At 42.7% G+C, this 19,683-nt stretch overlaps 1 protein-coding gene and 1 pseudogene across 1 annotated transcript in view; one reads left to right on the forward strand and one right to left on the reverse strand.

The window, feature by feature from the left end:
- The window catches only part of DIS3L2 (DIS3 like 3'-5' exoribonuclease 2), a 375,772-nt gene that overhangs the window by 50,306 nt on the left and 305,783 nt on the right, over nucleotides 1-19,683 (forward strand). Inside the window, 3 exon segments of the mRNA XM_073020137.1 lie at nucleotides 3,928-4,072; nucleotides 4,609-4,766; nucleotides 15,830-15,883. Coding sequence (XP_072876238.1) covers nucleotides 3,931-4,072; nucleotides 4,609-4,766; nucleotides 15,830-15,883 — 354 coding nt within the window. The 5' untranslated portion in view covers nucleotides 3,928-3,930.
- On the reverse strand, nucleotides 6,832-8,371 carry LOC103218275 (protein GPR108 pseudogene; annotated as a pseudogene).

Raw genomic sequence — 19,683 nt, forward strand, 5'->3', positions numbered from 1 at the left:
TGGGGAATACAAAGGATCTCAAGACACCATTTATTTCACCCAGAAGCTTTCTTCAGATTTGCCCTTATGAGATCTAGTGCCTTTTCCCCATTCCTCATCCTTCCTGCCTTCTTTTACTATGTGACATTATTGACCACTATTGCCTGTTCATGCTAATGCCAGCCCAGCTCTTAAGAATGTATGACTATTTCCATGGTAGGACACCTTTTTTAGGGTCCAGTGGGCAGTTGGGCAGTGTATCAGTGGCCTCATTCTGGAAGTTAGTAAGGGTTGGAAACTGGCCTGTGCTTTCAATGTTTCAGGGTAGGAGTGCCCAGGGACTTCTTCAGGCTTAATGAGCCTTTATAACTATGTCACAGGGAATAGAAGATTGCTTGTTTGTTCATTTTCTTTTTTTTTCCTTCCTTCCTTCCTTCCTTCCTTCCTTCCTTCCTTCCTTCCTTCCTTCCTTCCTTCCTTCCGTCCTTCCGTCCTTCCGTCCTTCCTTCCTGGAGTTTTGTTCTTGTTGCCCAGGCTGGAGTGCAATGGCGTGATCTTGGCCCACTGCAACCTCTGCCTCCCAAGTTCAAGCAATTCTCCTGCCCTAGCCTCCTGAGTAGCTAGGATTACAGACATGCGCCACCACGCACGCTAATTTTGTATTTTTTTTTTTTAGTAGAGAGAAGTTTTCTCCATGTTGGTCAGGCTGGTCTCAAACTCCCGACCTCAGGTGATCTCCCCGCTGTGGCCTCCCAAAGTGCTAGGATTACAGGTGTGAGCCACTGCTCCTGGCCTGTTCATTTTTCTTTTTTGAGACAGAGTCTCACTTTGTCACCCAGGCTGAAGTGCACACTCTCGGCTCACTGCAATCTCTGCCTACTGGGTTCAAGCAATTCTTGTGCCTCAGCCTCGAGTAGCTGGGATTACAGGCGCATGCCACCTTGCCCAACTAATTTTTTGTATTTCTAGTAGACATGGGGTTTCGCCATGTTGCCCAGGCTGGTCTTGAACTGCTGAGCTCAGATAGTCTGCCCGCCTTGGCCTCCCAAACTGTTAGGACTATAGGCGTCAGCCACCGCACCCAGCCATTTTTGTTCATTTTCTGCTTGGCATTTTATATACTCAGAATCTTTCCATCTGCTTCTAGTGCTTTGGTACCCAAATGTGGGCTTTGACTGCCTGCCTAGCTGTCTGGCTTATTCTTGCCAATTTTGTTTTCTGAGTCCTGCGTTCTTCTCCCATTCTTGCTGACTTGTTTTTAATGTACTTTTCTGGTATGACCCTGCTCTGTTTGGTGTTCTCATTGATTGTTCATGAAAACAAACTCATCCATTCATTTATGGAGTGGCTTTTGAGCACCTGTTCTATCCTAGGTGCTGTGGGAGCCACCAGAGTTACAATGACAAACCCAACCAAACATTCCTTGTCTCCCTGAGCTAGAGAAACAAGTTAGGTATTAATCACACAAACTGGGATAACTGCTGTGAAGGAAAGACACAGATGCAGCTGACCTAGGAACACTGGAATTGAAATCTGTCACCTCATCTCACTTACCTAGCAGTAGCTCCCCTTCATTTTGAACTTTTGCCTGAATCAGGATTGACATATAGTGCCCCATTTTCAGTTCCGGCTCTTGTTTTTGGGTTGTTGGCAGTTTGCTCCGGACCTCTTGCCCCAACCAAGGCCGCCATCGTTTGTATTCTTAGTAACTAGTGGGAGCATACCCTGATCATGGATCTGTCCTCATTTGGGAGCTCTTTTCTCTTTGTTTTCTTAATGCCTGCCTCTGTTGGTTCTTTTCCTACGTCTTCGTTAGCTTCTTTATTTTATTTTCTACTTCTTTACATTTCCTAAAAGTTGCCCTAACCCAGATTTTGTCAGGGTAAGAGTGCCCAGAACTTCTATAGGGTTAATAGGCCTTCAAAATGATGTCACGGAGAAGGGAATGTTGCTTGTTCATTCCTTATCCTGTGCCCTCCTCTGTCTCTGCGTACCCTTTCTTGGCAATCTCATCTATTCTTGAACTTTCTGTGTTACCATCTTTATGCAAATGACTGGCCGATTTCTCTCTTTTGCTCCGTTTTCAAGTATTTGGTGGATCGCTCCATGTGGAGGTATATAATACTGCAAGTAGAATTCATCATCTTCTCTAATTTTACCAACTCCCAGTCTCCTACCTAGAAATCTCACACAGCCACTCCCACCTTGCTCACTTCCAGACCTGCCTGGTTGCTAGGTGGTGCTGCTTTGTCCTGTGTAATACCATGGTAAGGGCCTCTTCTTTTCAGTGTCCTGAACTCAAGTTTGGGTCTTCCTTTCCTTTCACCTGTCTGTTCTGATTTTCTCCTAAGATACATCTGCTACTAGTATCTGTCAGCTCCAGATGACTCTGAGTCCTGTACCAGGTTTCCTGAAACAATTCTAATATGTTGTTTTTCTCTTCTGCTCATTCATGCTTTGAAAACTCCCTAGTGCTTTTGAAAAACTGGCCTAGTTTTTTAGGCCTTCCAACTTGTTTTAATGTCCTTGCCACTGCCTCCCTTCATATAGGCTGGACTCTATCCAAATGGAATTAATTTTGTGAGAACTTGCCTGTATTTTCTGTTTGTGCCTCTATTTTTATTTCCTTTTGCCAACAGTATGCTTTCCTCACACTCTTAGTTCTTTAAAATCTTTCCTAAAGTACTCTCAGGTTTCCTGACTTGGAGACACTCTTTCTTTCCTATCATCTGTACATTTATCCAAACTTTAAAAAACACAGTGCTTACCCCTTATCCTTCATTCTGTCTAGTGTAGTGCCTTGAAGAAATATGTGTGAAATTACTGAGTGCATAAATGCATTTCTGTATTAAACCCCCAGTCTTGACTCCTCCATCTGCCTTTCCCATTCCCTTGCTGTTTATATAAGGCCATCTCTTTCTATCCCTTCTTGCAACGGGATTGGCTTTATCTGTGAATCTCTTTATCTTGCCCTAAGTGGCCTGTTATCCTTTGCCTCCATTGCTTTTCTGCTGCTGAGTTAGTATTATTTCAATTTAAAGAGAAATTACATCATTTTGGTGAAGGATGTGTGTGGGAAATATAGAGGAAATAGAAGCTAGTGTTCAGAATGACATCTTGATTCGTTTTGTGGGAACTCAGGCTGCCCACAAAAATTTCAAATATAGACTTGACTCCTGGGCTAGTGGCCATCAGAGACTAGAAAGTAGAAGTTGTGATGACATGTTCAGCATCCAGGTGGAAGGCTAGGGGCCAGCTGCGGGGCCCCACATTCCAGCCTGCTGATCCTGGCAGCTGCTCTTATATTCCTTAGACACAGCTGTTTGAGCTTCTCATCAGACAACTAGTTTGAGGTGATGGCAGGTAAGAGTAGGGGAAGAGACGTCTAATTACAGTATTGCCATGTTTTGAAAGTGTGTGAATCATCTGGGGTTCCCTGCCTAGTTTTGGACATCAAGTTGTGGTAATGAATTAGGTTTTGCTGGTGGATTCTAAGGAATTAACTTGGTTTCATAGAGGTATATCATTTGTCCAGAGTTGGACTTAGTAAATGCCACATATTGAACCCCAGTTTAGTACCATTCCATTACAACTTTTAGATTCTAGATCTTTATATCACTTTTCAAAACTATATTTCTTTACATTTTTGTTCATTTCACAAGCTGAATAGAACTGCAGGATTCCTTATTTTTCACATCATTGCCCCATTTGTGGAGATGTTTAGTTGAAGTGGCCCAAAGAAGCAGTCTAGTGGTACTTGTGAGGGTGAAGGCCTTGAAAACAAACTTGAGACAGATGGTGTGTTTGACTAACTGCCCTGGAGAATGTTATGCCAGAACCCAGGAGGGGCACCACGTTGCCTTTGCCATTGAAATACTAAATTTCTGAGAGGACAGAGGAGCCTACAACTTAATCGCTCTCCAATTACCAATCTCTTCTTGGTTTCAGTGAATGACAACAGAGCTGCTCAAGGCGGGAACTCTGAGCCGAGCAGTGGAGGTTTCTTTGGATCTGGAGAGAAGAGTGACCTTGGAGCCAATAATGAGCCATCCTGACTACAGAATGAACCTCCGGCCCCTGGGGACCCCCAGAGGTAGTAAAAGGAAAATGGAGTCTGTCTAAATAACTGGAGAACTGAAATAAAAGTGAAATGGGTGTGAAGTGGAGGGTGTCTTTTAGGACTAAGGGCTACTATAATTCTTTTAGTGACCTGTTAAGTATTCTCCTGTGTGATTTTTTCCTAGAATTAGATGTGGTTTCTTGCTATCTTAATTTATTGTTGTATTAAGTACAACTGTTTAATTTCCTCTAGTAAAGTGGCAATCTTTTAGTAATTTCTATTTGCAAAAAGTTTGTGTATATAAATAGCAAAGAACACTGGACTCATTATTCACATTATGTTCCATCCGTGTTGTTGTGCTGATTTAAAACTCAAGTCTCATCTGTGTATATTTTATTCATGTTTTCTTAGCCACTCTTTCCTTTTTGTTATTGTTCAAAATCACCATCAGGGAGTTTCAGTCTCTTGTTGATCTCTTTAAATAATAATTGTAAAAAGGTATGATATCTCCAGTTTTAAAAATACACAGATGTTTGAGGAAAGAGTTGATTGCTGCCTCATGTTTCTAGGTGTGTCCACTGTGGCTGGCCCACATGACATTGGTGCTTCGCCAGGTGACAAAAAGTCAAAGAACAAGTCCACACGAGGGAAGAAAAAGAGCATATTTGAAACTTACATGTTCAAGGAGGATGTTTCGGAAGGCTTGAAGAGAGGAACACTCATCCAGGTGCTTAAAATCTACTGGAAGGCTATTGCCTGAATATGTGGAATCCAAAACAATCTATTAAACTATTTCCTGTTCTGTGCTATGTGCTTTCAGAGAGGTGATGATGTAACAGGTGCAGGGCTGTTATGATGGCATAACAGAGATGATGAGGTAACAGGTTCTTCTTAGAACTACAGTACATTTAGAGGTAATAAGCACCATAAGACAGGAACAGGCAAAGTGCTCTGAGATTTGAGAGGAGGGAGCCGCTATTTCCCGTTAGGCTTGCCTAGAGATGCTTTATTGGAAGTGACATTTGAGCCAGGCCATGGATTGGTGCAATTTGAATAAGCGAAGATAAAAGAGAGCTTTACAAATGGAGGGACCAGTGTGGCCTACTACAATAGAAGTGAGAAATTCTATTTGTGAGAACTTGCCTGTATTTTCTGTTTGTGCCTCTATTTTTATTTCCTTTTGCCAACGAAACATTGAATATCAGTTTTTCTGGAGCATGTGGATGCTGAATGATGGAGAAAAATGGATGAGGTTGGAAAGGAAGCAGTAAACAACAATAGACAGTATTTGTTGAGTGCTTTATAGTTTACAAACTGTGTTTACAAGCTAGTTCAGTGGTTTGGCTGAACAAATGTTTATTGAGCATCCATTGTGAGCCAGGAACAGTTATGGTTAGGAATGTGCAGCATGGGTGCCTTTGAGATGGAGGTAGACAAGATTGCCTTGCTGTACTTCAGCTTGCAGCCCAGTGGTGAGAGGAAGTCATGTGAACAGATGATTTGGGGATAAAGTGGCAAGTGCTTAGATAAAAGGGTGACCAGGGTATATGGCAAAATATTGGGGGGAAAGCGGGAAACTGTGTAGGCTGAGGTTCTGGAGAGGCTCCCTGTAGTTGGTGACCCTTGTGGTAGGTATTGAGGGATGACTAGTTTGGGCCTATCAGGTGAGTGATATGTGTGTGGGAGGTATGGAGAGGCAGTGGCGCTAACAAAAATGTGAACTTGCGAAACAACATGGAGTATGGCAGCTTAGGCCTCCTTGGGCATAATCCATCAGGCAGTTAGTAGGCTGGGGAGGGAGGCAGGGCCACATATTCTGTGAATTAAGTCTATTTCATAATACTTTCATTAGTATAGAAATATTGCCATGTGCTACCTGACTCACTTGAAAATGCTGTGTTCCACTTTCTCTTATTCTGAGAGCACAGCTTCTGTATTTGTGTTTTTGGCTGAAGATCTAACCAATTTACGGATGCTATCATCTTCTCTTCCTTTTTGTCATTCATTTTCTCTCTCTCTCTCTTTCTTTCTCTCTTCTCTCTTTCTTTCTCCCCTCCCTCCGTCCGTCCCTCCCTCCCTCCCTCCCTCCCTCCCTCCCTCCCTCCCTCCCTCCCTCCCTCCCTCCCTCCCTTCCTTCCTTCCTTCCTTCCTTCCTTCCTTCCTTCCTTCCTTCCTTCCTTCTTTCCTTTACCTTTCTTTCTTTACCTTTCTTTACCTTTCTCTATCTGTGGTCAAGTGCACACATGATCGATGGAAAAAAGAAAAAAAATTGTCTTTTAACAAATGAGTTGGTTTATCTGATTCTTGGAGTACTCTTGGTGGTTATTTATTTATTTATTTATTTAGAAGGTCTCATTCTGTTGCCCAGGCTGGAGTGCAGTGGTGCAGTCTTGGCTCACTGCAGCCTCTGCGTCCTGGGTTCAAGTGATTCTTGTACCTCAGCCTCCCAAGTAGCTAGGATTACAGAAGGTAAAAAATTAGTCGTGCCATCATGCCTGGCTAATTTTTGTGTGTATATATATATATATTTTTTTTTAGCCAAACAGATTGGTCATTATTGTACATATAGCTGGAAGGGAGGGGTGGTCCTGGAGTGAGGACAGGGCTGCCCAATACTTGAGGGGAGGAAGGGGCTCTTCTTCCAAATGGGCTTGTCCAGGAACCGGGGTCCCGGGGAGCTGGGCGCCTGGTCCACATGGACCCCCTCCACCTCCCCACATACGCTGTGGAAGAAGGGTAGGAGTGAGAAATGCTGGAGGAGAAGGATCCTTTGGTCTGAGATGTGGAGGTGATCATAACAGTTCCCGCCCGCTGGCTGTTTTGTTGACTTTGGGGAGGCCTTTCCCGAACCCAGAGTCGGTCATTACTTGTTCCATCTGAACATCCTCCTCGTCCTCCTGGGGCAGCTGCAGGTATGGGTTGTCCCTGTGGGCTGGAACTTGTAGCTCGTGAGCATGAAGAAGGCCAGGGTGGAGCCCTCCACCAAGAGCTGGTACAGCCACTGCCACTGAAAGGGGACAGCCACCTGCTACAGGATGGCGATGATGCGGGTGAAGTAGATGTAGCAGATGACCGTGACATAGTAATGCTGGAACAGCTTCAGCTTGGCCAGGTTCACCGCCACCTTCCCATCTGTGCCAGACGTGTCCTGGAGATGCCAGATGGACCAGACTACGGGAAACAGGATGGCGCTGCAGCAGATGAGATCCATCAGGAACAAAATCTCCTTCCACAGCACATAGTCACTGGCGCCCTCCTCGCGGAACTCGATGCCGATGTAGGCCACGTTGGCCAGGACCTGCATGGGGATCACGATCCTAAAGACCTTCTTCTCCTTATCCGACAGGACGTACTTGATGAAGGCCCAACCTGAGCCGATCAGGGCGACGGTGATGAAGAGAAGGGCACCCTTCAGCAGGTGTGTGATGTAGTACATGATGGCAAGGCCTTCGATGGGGTGGCTCTGGCTGTTGATGAAGTAGTAGTTGATACTATGGAAGAGGAGAGAGATGCTCTTGGTGAAGGCCAAGGCCGCCATGAGCCAGTGGATCTTGAAGACGCTGTACATGTTCCTGCAGAGGATGGACACCCAGAAGATGCCGGCGGCCAGGAAGCAGACGGACATGACTATGTAGTGCTTGAAAAGGGGCATCTCCGCCGCCGACAGGAAGCCATCGGGGTTCTTCTCCTGGATCATCACCGTGATGTCAAATGGATGCTCCTTTCCTGGCACTGAATTGTTGCAGTTGTGGAAGTTCAGGCTGTACTGGCCTTTTTCCGCCTGAGAGCCGATCACCACGTAGAAACTGAAGTTGTAGGAGTTGTTGAGGTGGCTCAGGCCCAACACCAGCTCCTTGTCCTTCCCGCTAGGACCCTGAGGCACTGCGGGTATTGACTTGGGCTTGCTGGCTGCAGAGGTCCCTCCGCCATCCACCTTGCAGGGGACTGTGGCCTGTGGCTTTGGGAGCCCTGGTTCGGAGGGCGCTTCGGGGAGGAGCCTGGGAAAGATAAACAACTTCTGCTCTCCATACTTCACACCTGGACCTTCAGATCCTTGGTGTTGATGAGGAACAGGACCAGGAAGCTGCTGCTGTTTTTCTGGAGAGGGCAGCCCTGGAAATCCCGGGTTGAATAGGAGCGCACTCTGCCAGATCAAACCCGGCTGAGACTGAACCCCACCAGCAGGGACTTCTCTTCTGCTTCCTGGAGGCCCAGCCGCAGGAGGCTCAACTCTACCTCCAGGGAGCTGTTGGTGTAGAAACTGAAGCTGTTCAGCTGGATGTCTGCTCGCTTCTCCCCCTCGGAGGGCCTGGCCTTCACCTTCTGAAAGAACTTTTAGATTCCAGTTGAGCTCTCAGCAACATTTCAATGGAACCCCCAAATCCCATTAAGTGCCCCGAGGACCCCACTCTATAGCTCCCCCAGGACCCCGCTGTGTGGCTCCAGGGTCTTTAGCGCCCCAAAAGTGATTCCAAGAATTAAAAGGACTAAGACCCAACCCGGGGGGATGGGGTGTAGTCCCCCAATTTTTGTATTTTTAGTAGAGATGGGGTTTCACCATGTTGGCTAGGCTGACCTGACCTCAAGTGATCCTCCTGCCTTAGCCTCCCAAAGTGCTGAGATTACAGTCATGAGCCACCACACCCAGCCCTATTGGAGTTTCTTTTTTTTAAAGCTTTCCCTGGATTTATTTGACATGGCCTCTCTTAGGAGAGATGAAGCTGCATTTGGATGTTAGTCCATTCATTAATCCATTAATTTGCTCTTCATCGTTCAGCCCATATCCCGAACACCATTTTATCTGTAAGCTTCTTGGCCCTCCTCCTGTTTCACATAGGAGGACCCATTGTGCCTCTCCATTCTCATCCTCTTGCACTCTCCTCCAGGAGCACTGTCCTCCATTCACCCTGAGCTTCCAGTCTTTTCCTCTAAAAACTGTGCTCCTTGATGTCTCTGTGACTTTGTGCGTGCCGTTCCTGGTGCTTGGAATGCTTTCTCCCGCTGTCTTGATATAATGGTGCTTAGCTTTTAAGTCCCTGCCTAAATGTTACCCACTTTGAGAAGCCTCATTTTAATTCTCCAAGTAGAGTTGGCTGTTAGTGCTTTCCTGTAGTTGACTTTTTTGTTTTCCCTTTATTCTAAACTTACCACCATTTCTTTTCTTTTATGTTTCCCCCAAATAGACTGTTCATGTCCTTGATGGCAGGGTCATGTCTTATTCCAGAAGTTAGCTCAGTGCCTGGCATTTGACTGATGCTTAATACATTTATATTGAATAAATATTTACTTATTGACTGAATAAAGGATCCAGATACTGTCTTTTGAAGAAGAGTCGGGGGAACGTCAGTCATTAGAACTTGAAAGAAAACTAGCTGCCTAGAATTTTGGCTGTAGATTTTTACCTATCTAGAGACAGCGTTCTGCAATGGTATTAGCTTCAGCTCCCTTTTAGTTTTCACTTTTGAAATCACTCGTTGCTGATACTCAAATAAAACAAAACAAAAATCTGATCAATATAACAACTCTAATTCCCAGTAGTTTGTAAGTGATTCCTTCTGGCCTGTGACATCATGGGACTCTGCAGCCAGGACCTCCCCCCCACATATGAGAACAGTTGTTCTTTGCAGATGGGGAAAGAAATGGGTTCCAGATATGAGGTCACCGTGTGAAATATACAACACTGTAAATAAGATTTTCATAGGCAGAGAAACAGAGTCCATCTGCTGCTTGATATAAACTTTATGTGTGCAGGCCTTGCTGGGTAAGGTAAAAGGCCAGACAAGAAAGGATGTTTTAATGCTGATGGAGAAAAATTAAGTGTATTAGAGATACTTGGAAACTGTTGTTAACTTTTGTATTCAAATTCATCTCTTTTGACCTCTTTTTTTCCCTCCCCATCCAGAGAAGAAACTTTTATCGAGAGATAGTAGAGGGATTTAAAAAAAATAGGAGTAGAGTATTTTTATTTTGTTTTCAATACCTTAACCAATACTTTGATATTTCATTCGTATTTTTTCCTATGTGAGTTTCCAGTGTTTGAAGCGACAATAACAGTAACACATGATCATGTATGTGTAGTTTTGAAGTAAAAAAATAAATTCTCACATCAAAAAATGTATTTCATTTCTCTCTTCATAGGGGGGAGTACTGAGAGGTTGTTATAGGAGATGTTGGGAGAGATTAGAGTAGGGGATAGACAAGCCTGGAAGGGGCTCCAGTTTAGGGTGATGATCAAGGTGACATGGGTATGAAGATGGTAGAATTGGCTGTTTCAGATCCCAAAAGATGCTTTGGCTAAAGGAAGTTCAGGCTAAGCCCCCAGAGCTGCCTTAGTTATGATGTCGGAGTTCCTTTTAGAATAGAATATTGGTGTGAAGTTGTTATTGGCTCTCTAAAAAAATCCTAGTCCAGGAAGATAGAGGACAGGATGAACTAGTTCTAGGACAGACCAACAAACATTTGTTTGTTTGTTAGTTTGGTTGTTAGTTTCTTAACAAACAAACAACCATTTGTTAAGAGTGAAATCAGGCAGGGTGTGGTGGCTCACGCCTGTAATCCCAGCACTTTGGAAGGCTGAGGTGGGAAGATTGCTTGAGGCCAAAAGTTTAAGACCAGCCTGGGCAACATAGTGAGCCTTCATCTGTAAAAATAAAAATCAGCCGGGCATGGTGATGTGCACCTGTATTCCTAGCTACTGGGGAGGCTGAGGCAGGAGGATCACTTGAGCCCTGGAGTTGGAGGCTGTGGTAAGTCATGATCATGCCATTGTGCTCCAGCCTGGGCAACAGAGTGAGACCCTGTCTCTCTCTCTCTCTTTTTTTTTTTTTAAAAAAGAGTAAAGTCAGCTGGAGAATACTTGGGGATGAATTAAAGATGAGGGGGAATAGATGTGATGTTATAGCGGAATGCCCAGTCACTCAGAAGGGAGAGATGATATTCATAACATTAATACTGGGGGTGATGAAAGAACTTCAGCTCTGCAGGCATTAATTAATTAGTGCAACAAATGTTTCTTGACTTCTTACTCAGTGCCAAGCATATACCAGTGAGCAAGTTAGGCAAGTCACTGGGGAGGTAAGGAAAAACAACTAAAGAAAAAGAGAAGAAATTATAGACTGATCATTGCTAATAAGGAAATGGGAAAGGTGAGAGAGATTATAGAGAGAACCTCTTTAGTAGAGTTGTTAGGGAAAGCCTCTATGAGATGATCTGTGGGTTGTCTGAGATGAGAATGAAACAGCCAATTGAAGAATTAGGAGAAGAACGTAGGTGGAGAGCTCAGCTAGTAGAACAGCAGCAAGCAGAGGAAGGCTTGGTGGTTTTGAGAAATGAGAAGGAAGCCTGTTGGAACATTGTGAGCAAAGGGAGTTATATAATGGGACAAGTGGAGAGTTAGGCATCAGCTAAGTCATGTAGGGTCTCTAGGCTATGTTGGAGAATTGGATTTTGTTTAAAAAGCAGCAGGAAGTCACTGAAGGCTGTTAAGCAGGAGAAGAAAATAATCTGTTTCATGCTTTGAACATATCTCTCTGGGAATTGTGAGATGAATAGACTAGAGTGGAAGCTGAGAGGCCACTCAGGAAGCTATCAAAGTAAACCAGGTCAGAAAACATGGAGATGGGAACAAGAAGGTGGCAGTGAAGATGGATGTGGGGCTAGAACTGATATGACACGCTGGTGGGTGAGATATGGAAGGTGAGGCAGAGGGAGGCATCCCTGACGCTTGCTGAGTTTTCGAATTGAGCGGCTGGCTGGTGTTGCCATTAACCAAGACGGAGAAAAGCAAGGGTTGGAATGAGTTTTTGGGTAAGAGGGACAGCTGGCATACATGAGTGAAGAGGCTCTGGTGGTGAGTGTGGCAAACAGAGAGAGAGGCTGTTCACAGTAGTAGAGAGCATGGACTCTGGAGCCAGACTGTCTGACCTTGAATGTGATGTGAAAGCAGGCAATTTTTTTAACCTCTCATTGCCTCAGTTTCCTCCTCTGTAAAAACAAGGATAATAGTATCTACCTCATAGGGTTGTTGTGAGGGTTAAATTAGCTGATCGATATAAAGCTCTTCAAAGAGTGTGTGGCATGTCATATACCTGTATAAGTGGCACTTGAGTTTTGTTTTTATTACTATAAGAGGAGCGTCTGTTATTCAGGTTAGGTGGTTGCTGTCATTTGGAGAACCCTGTCCAAAGCTGTTAGATCTTACGATTTTTCAAGAATATCTGGAACTATGTATTTTATATGTGTGAAATTCCTCAGTTTTAAGGACTCTCAAGCCAAATACAGTGTGTTTGTGATTGCCAGTTAGACTGATTTAGCCCAGTTGTGTGGTGTTTTTCTATGGTACTGTTTAGCTCCTTGGGTACAGGAAGGGAGAAAGCAGATAGCTGGGGTTAGTTGAGAGTAGAGAATCAAAGGTAAAATCTTCAAGGTCTTTTGCTGGTTGAGTATCAGAGTAAGAGGTTTGTTTAGGATTTGCAAGGTTAAGTGATAATGACAGGCCATGGCAATTAGGTTGCTAGAGAAGGGAGTAAACAGTGGGAGGACAATGAATGGTGACACGTGGTCACAGCTTTGGGTTGGAGATCTTAGTGAAATTGAAGAGTTGTTGAAATGGGGTTTTTACCGTAAGTAGACAAAAGACTGCCATCGGAAAGTGCGATATTTGAATTTTTTTTTTTTAAGTGGTGTCATTAGTAGTGCTGACGGGATCCAGGCTGTGAACATGGGAGAGAGTAGGTGGGGTAGGAGAGCAAATTGTAGTTAGAGTGACAAGCTGGGGTTGCTTGGTCTTCAACATGGATGTGAAGTCCCAAAAATATATATGGGAGTAAGGATAGAGAGGAAGGCAGTGAGCTGCTAGTCAAAATGTTAGTGAATTGGAGCTTTGACCCACCTGTAAGTTTGAGGATGACAGCACCAAGGAGGTGCTAATGATATGAACTGCAAAGGATCTGGGATTTTTGAAAGAGATTGGAGGAAAAAATACTTTTAAAGCCATGATGGGAAAGCAAAGAGCCCTTCCTCACCTGGTCCCTGAGATATATGGGTTATGAGAGATAAAATAGACACCCTTTGAGAGCACTCAGGGAAGCAATAACATCAGGGAACAGCCAGGTTTTGATTAAGGGGAAGAATCAGGAGCATCCGGAGAAGAGATGGAGGCTATGGGATTCTCACTGATCAAGTTCCAGGCCTAGGGAAGTGCTTTAGGAAGAAGATGGGAGATGGGCAATTGGGTCAGATTAGGGGATGGCTATAGAAATGAAAGCCGGCCGGGCACGGTGGCTCACACCTGTAATCCCAGCACTTTGGGAGGCCAAGGTGGGCGGATCATGAGGTCAGGAGATTGAGACCATCCTGCCTAACATGGTGAAACCCCATCTCTACTAAAAATACAAAAAATTAGCCGGGCGTGGTGTTGGGCGCCTGTAGTCCCAGCTACTTGGGAGGCTGAGGCAGGAGAATGGCGTGAACCCAGGAGGCGGAGCTTGCAGTGAGCTGAGATCCGGCCACTGCACTCCAGCCTGGGAGACAGCGAGACTCCGTCTCAAAAAAATAGAAATGAAAGCCTTGGACTTTTGTAGGTGAGTAAGACAAGACATCTGTGGGAAGTATCCTTTGGTTAAAAGACCATTTGTTTTTGACAGACTTTACTGTCAGCTGCTTCTCTCAGGCTATAGGAACAACTCTGGTCTGCTGCGGAGCTCTGGGGAGTTTCTGCTTTCTTAGTGTGATCTGCATTCTCTCAAGGGCTGTGTTTCTGAGGTCCAGTTCTTCAGAGTTATGCTTCAGTCAAATTTACAAATGCTATTGTGGAACAAGGTTTCTCTTCTTCCTTGTGTCCTTTTGTATATATTGGGAAGTTTGGGATAGAGAGTCAAGGGTAAAATCTTCAAGGTCTTTTTAATACCTTTTCTTTTGAATAGAGCCTGGATGCAGCCTTGAGCAACCTGTCTCTTTTCCCTGGGCCCAGCCTAACCTGTCTGAGTGCCCTGCAATTAAAGACATTTTCAAAGCTAGAGGCATTCTCATCTCCGTACTTCTTCATTTGCTAACCATTCACTGAGCTACAAGGGATGATAGAAGAATAGGAATTGAAAGAAAAACTTAGGCCAGAGAAAAGCATCTGGAATCAGCAAATGAAATTGTTAAACATTTAATTTCAATGAACTGACTTTCGTTTGTTTGGAGTCTCTTCCCCTCATGAGACTGTCAGCTGTGTGACGGTAGAGACTGTCTGTTGTTAGTCTCCCTTTTACCCCATCACTTGACATGGTGCCTGCCATGCTATTTGTTAGGAAATATTTGTTGAGTGAGTGGATGAATATTTAGGATAAATGTAAGTTTTTTCCCTCCTTCCCTCAACAAGAAACAGCTGTCTAGAAGTGGATTTACTGTGACACTCTTAACAAGGGACTGGCCTTGGGGAGCTTTGCCAACCTTATCTCCTGGTCCCTCCCTCTTCTGTGCTAGGCAGAGTTATTGCACAATGGAGAAGAGTTAGTGAGTGCCCTCTTAACCACTTTTGCTAACACAGTGTCCTCTACTATACTTCTCATCTGATTTATTTGCAAATTTTGCTCTTCTGTAAAGGACTAGGTCAGACACCATCTCTGAAGCCTCTTCTGGTGCCCTCGCTATGAAAGTAAGCTGTACCTCTGGTTTATGTTTTCATTTAAAATAGGGACTGGGCTTAATCATTATCTTCCCCATCAGTGTGTCTCAGGGTCTTGAATATAGTCAGTACTCAATAATTAATTATGGAATTAAGGACTGAATGATCATTTGTAGTAGTCTATTTGAGTGTCTATTTGAGTAGTCTATTTGAATTACATTTGTAATTTAAACATGGTACAGCACAGAAGGAAATTATTTTCTGCTTTATTTTATGCCCTTGCCTGTTTTGTTAATTATGTATCTTTGAGTCTTTAAACGTTTTAGGGGGAAATGTTATTTAAAACACTTTCTGGAGATATCCTTTGAGTTTGGCTGTTAGAAAAATAACTGCTTCCATCCATGTGTTCCAGTGTCCTGAGACTACAGCTGGAACCTGGGGAGCGTTACAGCTTCCTGCAAGAGCCTGAAATACTGAACTGCTATTGAAGAGGCCCCCACCTGCACCCCTGTGTGTAAATAGAAGCAGACCCTGATTTGGTGCTGGAATAACATGAAGTTGAAGGCAGACTGGGTGGCCTGGCTGTTGGAGCCAGGATTCCAGTTTGCATTAAGAGCTGGTTATGGCCATTTTGAATTATTGACTCATTCAGCTCTGCAGAGGGGTCAGAGTAAAAAATAATGCATCCAGTTTCTTAAGGCTCAGTATCTAGGTTGGAAATCAACCGGTATCACTTTGAAAATTGTCACAGAAACAAGCAATTGTGGAAAGGTCTTGGAACTGGGAGAAAAGAAAAAAAAAGGCCTTTATATAGTGAGGCACAATCCCCAGGTAATCTGGTTGTAAAGTCAAGGTTTAAATTTGAAGACTAGCATATAGGGGCACCTAAAAGTCTAATAGTTGCCACTTTCCCACTCTATGCCAGGCTCTCTTGTTCCTTACCTTTGCTTGTTCACACCAAGGTGCCAGTCTAAGCTTTCTGTTTTTGATGGAACCCTCTATTTCAGATATCAACATAAATTGTGTTTCCTGCATTTAATGAACAGTTCTTATACCTCTAACTTGTTTTCTCAATTGAACTGTTTAATTTTAAAACTTTTTATTGGAGAATAACATACATATGGAAAAATCATAAATATATAGCTAGATTTTCACAAGCTTTATTTTTTGTTTTAAAGGGTGTATTGAGAATTAATCCAAAGAAGTTTCATGAAGCCTTCATTCCTTCCCCGGTAAGTTCAATAAATTTATAATAAACTTAATGTCACATTTCATTTTTTAGATGTGCTCTGAAACTGAAATCATATATTCTAACTAAAAAGCAGAGTAGTGAAGCAAAATTGAGGATGGGCAAAGATTTGTTTCAAATTTAAATAAACAAAATTTTCTTTTGGTTAACAACCCCTTCTGCCAGTCTTAAAATCGCATGCCAAATGAAAGGGATGGCATTTGTTACAAGGCTGCAAAGAGCAGCTGGACCCAGGCAGACTACCCACCAGTTTGTGTAATTGAACGCCCTTGGTTTATGGCTTAAAAGGATTTATGATTTTTTTCCACTGATTTAAGTTAATCTTTCCTAAACAAATATGCTATCTACTATGGATCTATTGCATGAGCTAATCTGAACATTTGTCCAAAAATAATGTGTAATGCTTTTTTTTGCGGGGGGTCAGAGTTTCTCACTTCACTTTCGTGCAGGTGATAGAGCTTCATACAAGGCTCTTTACCGTTGGGTCCTTTAGATCCTTTCTTACATTTATGACTCATTTTAAGAGGCTCTTTCCACTTAAATCAAGTTCACACTGACATATAGTTACCAGCAGTTCTCTAGAGAAGGTTTGATTGAGCAAAACTAGGAGAGCAATATTCTTAAATTCCTGACCTAACTTTTCCAGGATACCATAAATAGAATAGCTATAGAATCATAGATTTTTCACAGTGAAAGAGGCCAAACTTATGCTTATAGATGACGAAATGGAATACATATATTTTAATTAACATATTTTATTATTTTAAATGACAGTAAGTTTAGTGAGAATATAGGTTCAGTTATGTACTTTATAAATGTTATTCCAGATTGAGCACCCCTTATTTGAAACACTTGGGACCAGAAGTATTTTGGATTTAGAATTTTTTTTTTTTTATTTTGGAATATTTACATTACATACTTACACTGAAATCCAAAATGCTCCAGTGAGCATTTTCTTTGAGTGTCAGGTCAGTGCCCAAAAGTTTTATATTTTGGAACATTTCAGATTTTATATGCTCAAGTGATATTATTGTTATTGTTACAATAACCTTATGACCTACTGTCAAGCTCAGTTTAGTCCTTTTCCCCTGCCTTTGAAATCCAGGGACTCGCATTGCATCCAAGTTCAAGTCTTACCCATTGAATCAGATAAAAGGTATCACTGGCATTCACATTACTCTTTCTCAGTCATATTCTGTTCCCGTGAGAGAAAATGGCATATGTCTTGACCCTGGAACTTGAGTTGTAAAATTGGGTTGTAGAATTGAGGGTCAGCTTTGAGGTGGTAACTTGGCTGCAAGAGCAGTTCTCACATATACTAGAAGTGCAGTTTACATATGTATTAGTTTTCAGAGTTTGCTCATAAGGTTAAATTTACATCCAGGGATCATAAAAACTACCATGAAAATCTCTTAGGAAGGTGCTATGTTGGAGGCGGATAAACCATCTCTCAGTATGCCCTGCATAACCAATGTTTTTTTCCCATAAAGAAAGCATAACTGTTTCTTCAAGAATATACCAGTTGAAGGAACTTGATTGTATTAGGAGCCCTCATGTATGAAAGACACAGATTTTTAAGCATGAAAATATCACTCGATGTAGTTAGTTCATCTTAAGAGGCAGCTGGGAACTGGGTAGACTCAGACCTCTTGTCTCTTGTGCATGCTTAAGTTTGCTCCTGTTGATGGCAATGATAAGAGGAACTACAGCATTCTGAAAATTTTGCTGCTCCCTCTCTTGCCTGAATACATGGTATAGGATTTCCCTAAGTTAAATCCCTATTGGGCTGGCTCCTAGCAAGTGTGGGACCTAGGACAGAAGTAGAAGAGAAGGCACACATACCTTAAATCAAATATTGATAAGTTAGACCTCACACCCACCATCAAGTAAAATATATTATTCTATATATTCCTTGCCAAATACACCTTCATATACCTGAGTTCAAATGTAGAATTCTCAGATTTCTTGCAGCTCCATGCTGAAGCATGGCTCCACCTCTAGCTTGCCCCTCTTCCCTTCTCGGTGCTAGCTGCCTGTCCCCTTGTGACTCCCTTGCATTCAGTGAGGGCCCTTTCATGCACAAATGTGGGCATCCTGTCCCACATATCTAAGCTATGTCCATACCCATTAGAAATACCTGTTCTTTAGCCAGCCGCCATGTTGAGGGGGTGCCTCCGGTGATGGGGGAGTGCCTGTATATGTCCTGCAGGTAGGCTTGGGGCTGCTTATTTTAGGGAAGCATATCCATTTGGCCCTGTGAACTCCTTGTCTGATGGGGAGGGGTGTGGCTGGAGCAGGGCCAGAGCAGAGTTGCTATGGGCAAGCTAAATTCATGTAATTTACATCTGCAAATGATGTATCTCCATGGTTTAACCTGGCTTGTTAAAGAAAGCTAAGAAGCAAAAACAAAAGGTGGTGATGTTTTAAAAGCTCATAGTTGCTCTCCTACTTAAAATTGTATTCTTGCTATGTCATATTTAGAAATTTTTAGACAGTTGCGATATTAGGATTGGCTTATTTCTATGCTTCTTTTATTCTTTTATTTGGCTCCCGCTTGAGTAGTAATAGTGTCTCAGAGAGAGAAAAACAATTCACCTCTCGGTAATTAAGAATAGATCATAAGAGCTGCCAATCAAGGCCCGTTGCAAGTGATTGTAGACACTCTGGTTTTGGACACGGGAACAGTCCTACAGTCTTGCTTTGTGGGTTTCAGTTTTCAGAAGCATTATAGAAAGCAGTTGAAAAGGGCAATAATAGAGGCAACAGATTACTCGTATATAAAGCCCATAACCAACTGTGGTCTAGATTTCTGAGTATACATAGCTCATATCCATGTCAAATATGAACTTGTATTAACTGGAAACTTGACTTAGGTTCATTATAACTTCTACTGATAGAAAGTTGATTTTCATTTTATGACAAATATAAAATATATGGGATGAAAAATGCCCACAGATAGACTGGGAAGTAGAATGTCAGAACCAGGGCCTAACTGTTACTGGCTTAAGCTAGGAGCATAAAGGCAGGAATGAATATGACAGAAGATGAGGCTTTTGCTCTGACAGTAGGACATACAGTGGCTTCCTCATTTGTAAAATGAGGGGATGGACTAAATGTTGTCGAATGTTCCTCACATTCTAAAGTTTTTAGAGAGACAAAAATAGAGATTTGATTAAATTATTTAGGTTTGCTCTTACTGACTCTAAAAGTGGTTGTGAATTTACACAATGTCATTTGCTATACTAAAATATCTCCCTGGGTCAACAGGTGAAGAACAGTGAATTAATCATCAGGTATAAAATAATACTTTGTTCTGGGGGAACTTGACTTAGGTTCATTATAATTTCTACTGACAGAAAGTTGGTTTTCAATTCATGACACATCTAAACTATACGAGATGGGTAACTTACGTGTACTTGCTAGTTTTGTGAGGTTCTCAATAAAAATGAAATACAGAATGTGAGTAAAGTCGTGACTTTCAAGCAAACCAAGATAAAATGATATTATTGACATGCCTTTTATCCTATTTGGGGATAGGATAAAGAGGAGAAAATTGATCAGATGGAAAAACCTGTCATTTTTAAAAAGCACAGTTTCTATTCTGAATTATGTAAATCTAAGAAGCTCTCTAACTTTTTAATGCATCTTGTCATAGGAGGCACCCTTTGTACAGCGATGGAATTTATTTTTGGTCCAAAGGGGACTGTTTCATCAATGAAGGATGCTATGACCATCATGGCATACTTGTGTTGTCTTCCTTCCTACAGTCCCCTAAGTCTTTAG

This window comes from Chlorocebus sabaeus, chromosome 10, assembly GCF_047675955.1.
Source record: "Chlorocebus sabaeus isolate Y175 chromosome 10, mChlSab1.0.hap1, whole genome shotgun sequence".
Lineage (NCBI taxonomy): Eukaryota > Metazoa > Chordata > Mammalia > Primates > Cercopithecidae > Chlorocebus > Chlorocebus sabaeus.